General features: G+C 43.8%; 1 protein-coding gene across 29 annotated transcripts in view; it reads left to right on the forward strand.

Annotated features, from left to right (window-relative positions):
- Nucleotides 1-12,321, forward strand: part of MSI2 (musashi RNA binding protein 2) — a 394,953-nt gene that overhangs the window by 302,048 nt on the left and 80,584 nt on the right. For all 29 annotated transcript variants that reach the window (XR_004427934.1, XR_004427936.1, XM_033171346.1 and 26 more), the window contains one exon: nucleotides 3,044-3,158. Coding sequence is in view for 27 of the 29 variants with exons in the window: in XM_033171346.1 (XP_033027237.1) it covers nucleotides 3,044-3,158 (115 nt within the window). In the remaining 2 variants the exon portion in view is untranslated. The remainder of the gene's footprint in view (nucleotides 1-3,043; nucleotides 3,159-12,321) is intronic.

Below are 12,321 nucleotides of genomic sequence, written 5' to 3' on the forward strand. Positions count from 1 at the left end.
TTGCTGTTTGTTTGTTTGAATAATTCTAAAGCACCTAAAATGTTCTAAGCACTGGAATGAGAAGAGGAAAGCAGCACCTTCATTAGCTGACAAAAGGAGCCATGTTGGTCTCCCTCTTGCCATCTGTTGTGAAGCAATCACCTCTGTCTGGGGAAGGGGTGAAGGTCAGTGGTAGAGCACCTGCTTTGTATGCAAAAGGTCCCATGTTCAATCCCTGTCATCTCCAGGAAGGGCTGAAACCCTGGACGCCTGTCAGTGTGGTCAGTACTGAGCTACCGGTAGTTGGACCAGTGGTCCTGTTGAGTATAAAGCAGGTTCCTGTACTCTTATATTCCATAGTGTTCTTCCTGAGAGGCAGGGGATGTAGCCTCCCAGCACCCCTAGTTCTCCTGACAGAGTGTGCCTCTCTTTAGCTTCTGCAGCTCCTTTGACTCGATGCGCCATTGTGGCTTCCCCCTTCCCACTCCCTTATTTTCCCTCCCAATTGGCTTTCTTCCCATCCAGCAGAATAAGCTCACCTTGTTCACATTACCTTTGCACGGCATGTCCATTGGTGGAGCTTGGAGGTGTTTCTTTTCTGACATACCGAGGGTTGTGGCAGAGCAGTTTGCACGAAACCAGTATTTTGACAGTTTGCTGGCAGAATGGAAGCTTTGTTGCTCTGTGAAATGTTGCAAGCTGAATAAATAAGATATGCCGTGAGGTTTTGCAGCAAGGCGGTGGGTTAGGATGGGGTGGGAAGAGAGAGAGGGAGGGGGAGGGAGAGAGAGAAAGGGTGGGTGGTTTTGTTTAAAATACTCCCATTTACAGTCAGTTAACCTTTACGTTACCTAAATGAAAATTGTACAAACCTGAAATTTTCGCTGATCAGGTTGCCTAGGAACAGACGGTTGGTTACCATAAGACAATGGATGCACTGTTACTGATAGGGCTATTAGAAATAGAGCCAGTTAGCAGCATTATCCTACATTGCCAGTTCTGTCTCGTGTAATTACCTGTTTTGCACCTCCAAAGTACCGCCCACCTTTTCTTCCTCGTTCTGATGGCAGAGTTCGTGTGCAAACAGTGCCGAAAGAAAAAACAATCTCAGCGGGATAAGAGATCCTTTGAGATATTGGGCAAATTTGGATGTTTTTGTCCAGTGGTGAGTTCGGGTATTGTGTTATGAAGACTACATGGCCAAAATGGTGTTACTGAGAAACCAGAGGGAGTTATCAGGCTGCCTGCAGGAACCCCAAGACATGCAGAAGTAGAAAAATATTTAGGGGAGTATGCTAAGGGACAATCCCCCCTCCCCCAAAACAGCCCAATGAGGACTGAACAGACCCACTAGCCACAGAATGCTGATTGTATGTGGCTGGGTGGGTCAGGCAGAGGGCCTTCTTGGTAGTGGCACCCACCCTGTGGAATGCCCTCTGACTTTTAGAAGATATCTGAAAGCAGCCCTGTTTAGGGATGTTTTAAATGTTTGATCTTTTATTGTGTCTTTATATTCTGCTGGGAGCTGCCCAGATTGACTGGGGAAACCCAAATTATTATTATTATTATTATTATTATTATTATTATTATTATTATTATTATTATTTATCATCCCAACCCCGCTGGCCAACTTTGATGGGGGCAGGGCCACTTCCTGCCAATCATCTGGTGTCGTGATGACATCAGATGACTGATAAGTGAGCTGTGGGTTGGGGGGGGGTCTGCTTTGCAGGAATTGTGCTTGTGAAACAGCACCAGCTTATGAGCAGAGGCTTTCTGTTTAAGAAACCAGAGACCTGAAATGCAATCACACATACCACATACTGCCTAATTTGGTCCTAAGTGGCGGTCTAAGTGAAAAGTCAGGTTAGAATCAGACATACCTTTTCCGCTCTGTCTCTTTCACGTGTGGTGGCAAGCCTGAGATTAGGTACTCTAAATTTTCTAGTTTGCACCTAATTGCCAGAACACTTCCTTGCTTCTGTTCTTTTCCCTGGCTCACATCAAAACACCTTTTCCCTCCAAGCATCCCACCTGGTTTGGGCAGCTAGAAATAGTTCTTAGTTTGACCTTGTGCCCTGCCATTTTCTTTTGGCCATAGTTGGCCTTATGCACTCTTCAAAGGTTATTAATAGCCAGACACTTGCAATGTGATGAAAATGGTATTATGCTTCCAAAGGTTCCAGGATTAACCCTTTATTGGTACATTGTACAGAATCCCAGCCCCAGCACAAATAGGAATTTTCTTCCTGCACAAACCCAATCTGTTGGCAATATTTGCTTGTAGTAGGTTACTGCTGAATTGCTTTGCAATAAGGTTGTGTTGGCAACTAGCCTTTGATTTCTCCAGAACAATGAAGTGTTTTGAAAGGAAGAGCTAATCAATCAAAATAACAGTAGGAGAGACAGTAGGAAGTTACTGCTATCAGGAATTTGTGTGTGGAGATAAGGTAACCTTGCTGGTGGTCCACTGTGTATTGTTTTGTATGTCTACACAAACGCTCATGCTTATAAGTGTTTAAGCAGCGGACTACTCATCCAGCAAATAACTCTAACCAATGTAGTCCTGGGTGGTAGAGTTGCAGTACTTGTTACTGGTTATCACAGGTATTATCAACAGGTTCTGTTGCAGTCATTCTCTGTATGGCAATTGCATTAGAAATGATAAACATAATAGCATTTGGAGTGAAAATAAGCCTGGTTCTTGTACAACAAAACAGCAATAGCTGCATGTTTATTTCACAAAGAAGTAATCACTTAGAAACACACTAAAAGTTAATACAGCTTAACTTATGGGTTGCAGCTTTTAGCTGTGTGACCTATCCACACATTATCTCTGCCTTAGTTGGGTTTGTACTGTCTGCTTTCTGAAGTCACATTACACATATTTACTCTTTGAAAATCACTTTACACCGCTGGCCTATTTTTAAAGTTCACATTTTACAGAAGAGCAATGCTAAAAATAACCCCCCCCCTTCCCCCACAACTTAACCAGATCAGTTCAGCATTTGACATTTTACATGAATTCATTTGCATCTCATTTGTACATGTTTCTGCTTAATAGGTGGAATGTAAGAAAGCACAACCTAAAGAAGTGATGTTTCCGCCAGGGACGAGAGGAAGGGCTCGTGGATTACCATATACCATGGATGCTTTTATGCTAGGGATGGGAATGTTGGGTAAGTGTGCAATAGATGAGCCATCGGCAAGAATGTGTCTATGTTTTCTGTACGTATTCCAAAGCTCAGAGCTGCCTAAACTGTTGTGTGCAATAGATGAGCAGTCAGCAAGAGTCTGTATCTGTGTATTTGGTACCTGCTCCAAGATTCGGAGGTTCAAAAATTGCATGACTTGTGCAAGAGACAGCAGTGTGGATGATGGGGGCTCAATCATCCTTTCTGTGGTAAAAGGCGATCACATGCACATGCACGCTCTGGAATACCCAAATTTGCATTTAAATGGATGTTTCCAGTGGGCCCTTCCACATGCATTCACAAAAGCAGAATTATGCTTAAAACTGTTCTCTTCCCCCGCCTCTTCCCCCCCACCCCCAAAGAATTGAGTCACACATTCTTAAAGGTATCTTTGACAGTTCAGCACAGATAATTAAAAATCTTCATGGCTTTAAATGGCACAGAAGATGGAGAAATCCCAGCGAGAAACATAATAGCGTGGTTGTAGCAATAATTAGAAGTTCCAAGGAGAGAGGACAGTATTTGAGCCCAGACCATTGTGTCCAGAAAGTACTAATTAAATGGGATAAATGGTATTTAATGCTGAAATTCTATTTGCGTGGTAGGTCATCTTAGTTATAATTGGCTCTCATTTGTTTCTCCTTAGCTGTTCTTCCTATATTACCTGACAACTGCTTGATTGTAAATATATATTAAAAACTGGGGGGGAGATAGGTCTACCCCAGCGGAGATGCTGATTATCCACCACTACCTCCCATCCCTTAAATATTCAATTGATTCTCCTCACATCTTTTTCCTTAATATCAGTGAGGTAGTCCTTGGCCACTCCTGCTCTTCTGACTGAGCCCCGAGTATTCTAGCTAATCTTGGGCTTTTCCTACCACAACCACTGGGAAAGTCCTGGGCCTTGAGCACCTTATTAAAAAAATAACTGGATTAATATGAAACAATTTGGATAAAAGCATATTAGCTTGGATGTAGGCATTTCATTTTTTCTTTGTGTTTTTGTGAGAGTGGAGAAAGGAGAAACTGGAAAAAGAAGGGAAGACAAAATGGTGCTGTTCTCAGGTCCCTCTGTTTCCATATGTAACCTCACAAACTGTCACAGGGACCAATCATATGAAAGGCTTTGTAGTGCAGGGTGTGCATCCTCCAAGTGTTGTTGCACTCCACCATCCCTGATCATTGGCTATGTTCTGCTGGAGATGATAGTCTAGCAAGACCTTTAGAGCATAATATTGGTAACTATGTGCCCACCAGATGTTGTCGGACTACAACTCCCATCATCCCTGACAACTGGCCACCCTGACTAGGGCTGACAGGAGGTGGAGTCCATCATGTGGAGGCCCACAGGTTGCCCATCCCTGCTTCTGGAAATAAAGAAAAGGAAAGCCTGGCAGATGTATACAGTGAGAATGCAACAACACTATAAATAATCTCACACATAAATACTAAAATAATATAAATGATTTACCAGTACTTTAGTTCTAAGTTAGCATGGTTTAATGGTCAAAATCACACCATTGTTTAGGGGAAATGTGATGTGATCAATTGATTTAAATTACCCCTTTTCTTGCTCATTTAAATAATTGATTACTATTATTTTATTGCTGATTTAAATCGCCTTAAACCAATCCACACTCCAAAGATCTGGAAAGGGTGTTCAAAGCCAAGCTTACCACTGTTAACCAGAAGAAAGGTTTAACCCTGAGGCATATTTATGACTCAATAATATTTGGGTTAGCTCTTGGATTATTTTAGACATTAAAATAGAGCTGCTTGTGGAAGCTGCAGGCTGGCACTTCAGTTGAAAAGAAGTGGCATGTATAGGTTTTGGCAGATCATCTCTTGCCACACAGGTGCCTGTTAGTGCATGTAGAGTGCATGGATTCATTAAGAGATCCAAATTGGTTCTGTTCCACTGGTTTTTGCAGGGTGACTCCTAATGTGATCTTATTAGATTTTAAATCACCCTGACTTGCTCTGAATGAATGATTGATTCATGATGAAGGCCAGATGCTTAACTATCTGCTCCAGTTCTTCTCTGGCCCCCTCCACCCCTTTCCCAGCTCTTGGTTATTGAGGTGGCATCATTACGAAACCGCCAAGTTGCAGCAGATAAGTCTGAGTCTGTCTTGTCCATTATGTGCATGTATCCCTAGTTGCCTCCAACAAGTCAGCTTCAAGGTCGACGGCTGTCAGCGGATTCTCAGCATGCAATCAAAATTTTCCATTCCTTACTCGTCAGTTGCACAGCAGTGAAATCCCACCCATGAACAGAAGAAGGGTGTAATTAACTCATCAAGCAAAATTAGCACAGGGAGACTGTGATGTGGCCTGATATTTAGCCAAAGACCTTTAGTCGCACAATTGCATTGCTGATTCTCGGAGAATCAAACCAAGTATTTTTATATTATTTTTTATACCCTTGAAAGCATTGTCTCCAGGTTCATTGTCTCTGGACCTTCCTCCAAAGCTGGTGAGAATTGGAGTCCATACAGCTCAGCCAACCTGAGCTTGGATTAAAAAGCAGAATCAGTTCCCAGGATTGCTTTTCAAGAACTAACATAGATGACCCATTCTGACTGAATGCTTTTTCTAGGCAGCTACTTTAGGAGTCATTGCAGAAGCTAGAGTGTAGATACAAAACATTTAGTCAGAAGATGCCTGTAGAAGAGAACATTTATATCAAAAGAATGGGTCTGGTACTCAGCAGCTCTGCTGGTGTCCCACACGAGCTGTGGAGAGTTTTCATACAGGATATAAAGTTAAGGCTGCCTGAGATTATGCTCATTTAGGAGCTTCCCCTAACTGGGTCTTGGTAGACTAGCCATGGAGTCTTGTATCAGTGTTCAGTGCATAGGTGCCATTCCTAGGGCGCCCTGGGTGCCAGGAAACCCACGAAAATGTGGGTGCTTAGCACCCACAACACAGGGCTCCGACGCAACTTCCAGTTACTGAAAGTCGTGTCGGAGCCCTGATGCAGCCTCCCAGACGTTGTTGGGAGGCCCTGCCAGGCCTCTGAACAGGACGTAATCTCTGAGACCCCATGAGGCCTCCAAAGAGCCGCTGCACTACTGACTCAATGTGATGTCATGATGTCATGACATCATGTTACATCACAGGCTCCATTGGGCACCCATAACCTGGGGCCCATGTCAGCGCCCCTGCTTCAGTGTCAGCAACTTGGATGAAGAAAGACAAAATAGCATACCAGTTTGATTAGCCCCCCTCCCCCATGTCAGAAGTGAAACTCATGGCTTGGTTGCAATCAAGCAATAGGTTAATTATCTGGAAGATTTGTCCCTGTGTCTGGTCTCTGTTGGCCCTCTAATTGTTACAGGTACCGTGTGATATCACATTGATGTGAGTTACATTTGACTCTTAGAAGTTGCACGGTGGGCCAAATTTGAGCTGGTGTCTGAAGGATCTGGGTTGAGGTTCAGAGAGGGCGCAGTTCTGATCTTACAGCCAACATGTGTTCATAGTGGTCTGTTTTAGTATGAAGTTTGCAGGGATGTTGAAACCAAGCATGGCAGCCAGTTTGCAGGTGTGGATGTACTTTTGTACTGCTTTCAGTTGTTTAATCAGATGGGGAAATGCATGAATGCCTACTTTATTTCCTACTCTCTGGAGTCCTAGCACATTGAAATTTCCTCTACAATATGTTCAAGCAGCCTCTCCAGTTCCATAGGGGACTGTAGTGGAACAAAATAAAAGTTTTGTTTGGTTAATCCTTCATGAAGATAAGGCCTTAACTTGAGATATAGGTCTTTTTAAAGAGAGAGAGAGAGAGAGAGAGAGAGAGAGAGAGTGAGTGAGTAATGGACCCACATCCCAGTCTCAAGGTGTCTTTTGAGCATATGATTTTTTTATTATGCCACGCCTTACCAATACAAAAAATTAGGGTGCCTTTCTTTTGTTACACCCCCCCCCCCCGGCAGTGGCAGGCATCTTAGCTGTGACCATCTATTAAATACAATACCTAAAGCTTCTAACTCACCACCTCCTTTCCCTCCCAGGCTACAAAAAAGCTCAGCCAATAAAATTTATATCTCTGGACCACTGAAATACTACCTGATGTGAACGTCTTAATTCCAGGAAGTCTCTGACTGACTTTTTAATATTACTGCGGGAGCCAGACCACAGCTCCGCAATAGTGCACACGTTCAATCTAGCTGGGCTGCATTCATGCATAAAAGAGGCTTGTGCCCTTCAAAGAAAGTCATTCTTGTAGAGGAGATACTCCTTATGAGAGAGAGAAAAGGAAAGGGTGGCATTGGCACGAGTACACCCAAAGCTCGAGGCCTTGAAGTCCCATTAGAAACCATCTCAGGCACCCAAATCTTAGCTTTTAGTGTTATTTCCAGGTGACCTTTTTTTCAGAACAGGAAATTGGACAGTGGCTTGAGCTAAGACAAAGGAAGGGAAAGGCTGAGTAAAAGAGAAATCTCTCCCCCCCCCCTTTCTTGGTCTTACTTCAGGAGTATAGTTTAGGTGATTAAGATGGCAGGAAGGATGGGGTGCCTCAGGCACTTGAAGCATACTCTTGAGGTTCATTTAAAACACGCAAAGGGTACATCTAAAAATCTGAACATTGCAAACCCAGTTTCGCTTCAGCACCTGAGATTTAATTTTTTGGAAATGTCACAAGACAGCAGTTTTCTTTCCGAGTAGATGGGTGGAAGATATGAGGTTTTACTAGCCTGGGAACTCAGAACTGCAAATAAATCACCATTTCACTGTAACCCCAGGGTCAGTTCAGTTGGCCATTTCTCCCAGGACAAAGTCTCCTCCTCCGCTGTTGCCTCCTGGTGGCATTGCACACTGAGCATTTTCTTTAGAGAGGGTCTAGTAGACAACCTCTCTCATGGACCCTTGGATTCTGCAAGATTTAGCAGGAACACTGCAACATAGGAAAGTGCCTTAATCAAGATGTGGCCTTCTGAATAGTGTAATAGACACCATGATTCAAGAAAAAAAATGCTTTTACTAAGCAGTTAAAACTATGTCTTGTGCGCATGTACTAGGGATTAATTCCCACCGAAATTAGTGGGACTTTCCTCCAAATAAACATGCATAGGCTCTGGCTGCAAGTTTTCCCACTCTGGGAAAAAAGCTTTCAGCAAATTGAAAGGTAAACTAACTCAGCTGTTAAGTTTGAAAGGGCCTGGACATGTCAGGCTTCCGATCCTTGATTTCAAAATCAATACAAGCAAATTATTCTTTCCTTGACAAAACGGAGCTGGTACTCTTGGCAGTGGAGCTGCATTCTTATCTGAATGAGAAGGCGGATAGAGGGGAAGAGTTGATTTTCCAGGAGCCAAATGTTGAACACTCACGTTCACACTGGGGAACTCTGGCAGCCGTCCACTTAGCAAAGCATTATCATGCATCCAGCTGCCTTGGAGGGTTGCCCCATAGGGGTGGAATTTGAGATCCAGGAAGTATTTCCAGATCTGCTTATTCTCCCTTTGCCCCAACTGAGCAGGAGGCAAGGTGTCTGAGAGAGGGGCAGAAGAGTTGGAGTAGTTTTTTAGCCTTGGCACCTCTTTCTTGCCTGGTGTGCAGCAAGGGCCAGGCTCCTCTTCTCCATTTGATCTGGCTGGAATTATTACTGGGGGCACGCAATCACACAGCAAAAGGTCAGTGAGAATCAGGCAATGTGCAGACACAGCCAGTAGCACCTGTACAGGCTTTCTGGCTGCAGCTGTGCAGTGCTGATGCACACAACCCTTTTACAACCAGGCTTCTCATTATGGTTGGGCAATGGTGACCATCATGTTGTAAAGCTTATAAAGATCCTCCTGTCTGTGACGGAGAGTTCCTCTCATCTGGAAATGGATTCCTTATGCTCTGCACTCTCACATCAAGTCCAGCATTTTGGGGACATTTGCGTCATGTTTAATGCTACGCAATCCTCGACTTAGGGGCACTTCCCAGAATTTTCCCACTTTCCTCTCGGGACCATTTTTCAGCTCCTCTCTCAGACATTGTGTTGCCTGCTACAGTACCGGCTCCAGCTTTTGAGGGGCAGTCTCTTGTGCTCAACAAAACTCATTTCGACTTTAAGCCCATATACATAACAACCAGAAACAGAACAGCACAGTCTGGTTTACAGTTACTAACAATAAAATAGATTAAAAAATACTCAGCTGAATAGAATATAATAAAAGTTAAATTAAAATTTCAAACTGTATATAACAATCCATTGCGTTTCTTAAGTGTCAGGACTGAGGTCAGAAATTTTGCCATATGTAGGGTTACAATCGGGTCTGTATCTTGCAACAGAAGAGCAAGGTAAGTCTCTTCCAAATACCCCGGTAATTTTTGAGTTAATGGGAGTAATAAAGTCTTTTGGGCAAGTCTCTTGTGCCAGTGTGCCTCCCAGCAGGCTTACCTGCTGGCAGCAATGGGCTGGAAGTTTCTGTTTTAATTTCCCGCTATGCTGTATGTTGGGCCGGTTGCAGCGGGCAGTTTGAGAAGCTTCTTGCTGCCATTAACTTGGTGCTCGGGTCACTTTATTTAGAGTGTAGCACTACAAATGGCAGAAGTCTCCTATAAAATTTCAGAGTAAACTTGTGTTGAATCCCAAGACTTGGCATTTCAGGGGTGTTGGTGGTCCCTGAGTTCTAGGGAACAGTGCCAGTGTTGGCTGTATGCCCACACTAGCCTGAAAATCTGCAGTGTTTCCTATCTTGCCACAGCCGTCTGAAGAGCAGGATTGCCCCAGTATTTCTGTCTCCGGGCAAAGGAGAAAGAGTGGAGAAAGAAGTTGTGTTGTGAAAAGCATGTTTGATTGTTGATTTAGGTCTCTACTTTCATGGATAGGAAGTTCTCTCTTCAAGGGAGGTAATCGAGGCAAAGCCTTGATTTTTCAGTTTAGTGACAAGAGATAATTACTGCAAGATTGATCATTCGCCAGAAGTACTGAAGCAAATAAATTGCTCAGTACCCATTGCAAGGCAAGAATGGCGGCTAAATGGGAAATGGCGGATCGGCCTGCCTGCCCATAATTTGGCTTGATGAAGCATCCACATGGGCATGGTGTTAATGTGCTATTGATATTCAGCCAGCCAATTTCCCCCCGTGCGGATCAGGCTCTGACTCGTTAGAGCAGAGCTGGGCACTGCAGCGGCAAATGAAGAGGAAAATTGAAGTAATGTTGTATTATAAATTTATGATTTCATCTGCCTGACCTCGAGAAATGTTCTGTGATGGGATATATGGATGAGAACCACTATCCAGTCAGCTGTATATTTTGTCTTTGTTGTTGGAAGTGATGCAGTTTCAAGGAAGTATGAAGCAAGGGACTGGCGGGAGGGAGGGAGGGAGGGGGTGACACAGGTGTGCTTGTGGTGTTCGGTGATCCTGGTTGATTGGCTTTGAGCCTCTCTTTCTCTTTTGCTTTTAAATTGAAGGAAGTCTTGTATTTCCGTGTGCTCTGGCACAAGATTTTTCTTACTCTGATCATCTTGCCACCTAACCTAAGGCTCATAACAGATAAAGTACACCTGTTCCCCTTTTCATGTAGGAAATTCATAAAACACATGGCTGTGTCCTGCACTCTACTAAGAAAGTGCAATGTGTGAGGACCAAACTAGGCATTTGGTTTTCTAATGTCCCTCCCATTTTATGTAGTTACTTATTTCGTTAAATTTATGTGCTGCTCGACTGTAAAAACAAACCTCAGAGCAGTTTACAACGAGGTAAAGCAGTAAAATCAAGAAAAATATACGATAGGTTAAAACATACAAAAAGTTAAAATACTGAAACAGGTTAAAATGCACATCCACTTTCTAAGCATCTGGGGAGGCTTGTTTAAACAAGAATGTTTTTCATATCCACTGAAAATAATACAGTAAAGGCACCTGCTTGATATCAATAGGCAGCGAGTTCATTTTAAGCAAGAAAAAGCACTTTTAGATAATTGATCAGAACCAGAGAAAGTTGGTCCTCAGCTATTGTTTCTAGATTCTCCCCAACACCACCTGTGGCTTTTCCCTTTGCACAGTCAATGAAAAACATGTGTTTCCCCACAGGAGGAAAAGGCACTTGGAGAATAGCAATTTGGACCACTTACCGTCTTGCCATTCCTCCAATTCAGATTGCCCCTCCAGAAGTTTTGTACTTGTAACATTACAGTACAGTCGTACCTTGGAATTCGAACAGCATCCGTTCCGGAAGTCTGTTCAGCTTCCAAAATGTTTGGAAAGCAAAGTGTGGCTTCTGATTGGCTGCAGGAAGTTCCTGTAGCCAATTTTAAGCCGTAGAAGCCCCATCGGACATTCGGCTTCCAAGAATAGTTCGCAAACCGGAACAGTCACTTGGCGGCGTTCGAGAGCCAACATGTTCAAGAACTAAGCTGTTCAAAAACCAAGGTACATAGGTTGGCCTTGAGGGTGATTCTTAGTATTGTTTCCTCATGTTGTTGTGTTGTCCCCCTTTCTCTAGTATTTGTGCTCATCACATGTTCCTAACTGGCTCAGCATTTGTTGAAAACCCTGTAAAAGTGGATTGGAGGACTCGGGAGTTGTGCTGAGCCTGCACACATTACTAACCCTTTGTAAGGCCAGTTTGACATCTGTGTGCTGGAAAAGTCAATCTGCAAACATACTCAGAAATGATGAGGAAAATGTACCTTAAATATGGCAATCCATGCTAACCTTCGCACAGGATCCAGCTTTGGAGAGTTGAATGGAAGAGGAGCAATACCATATTCTCCAATATTTCACTTCTGAAAATGGGGACAGGCTTACAACATGCCTTTTTTTTTTTACCAAGTATTGCTGCCCAAGCCATCTTCTCACCAGTGTATTACAGCACTACTCTGACTGCTCTTATTTGCTTTACAATTATTTGCCCTGTACTGCACAGAGTCTAGGGCTTGCTGATCAGAAGGTCGGCGGTTCGAATCCCTGCCACGGGGTGAGCTCCCGTTGCTCGGTCCCAGCTCCTGCCCACCTAGCAGTTCGAAAGCACGTCAAAGTGCAAGTAGATAAATAGGTACCGCTCCGGCGGGAAGGTAAACGGCGTTTCCGTGCGCTGCTCTGGTTCGCCAGAAGCGGCTTTGTCATGCTGGCCACATGACCCGGAAGCTGTCTGTGGACAAACGCCGGCTCCCTCGGCCTATAGAGCGAGATGAGCG

Source organism: Lacerta agilis, chromosome 15 (assembly GCF_009819535.1).
Source record: "Lacerta agilis isolate rLacAgi1 chromosome 15, rLacAgi1.pri, whole genome shotgun sequence".
Classification (NCBI taxonomy): domain Eukaryota; kingdom Metazoa; phylum Chordata; class Lepidosauria; order Squamata; family Lacertidae; genus Lacerta; species Lacerta agilis.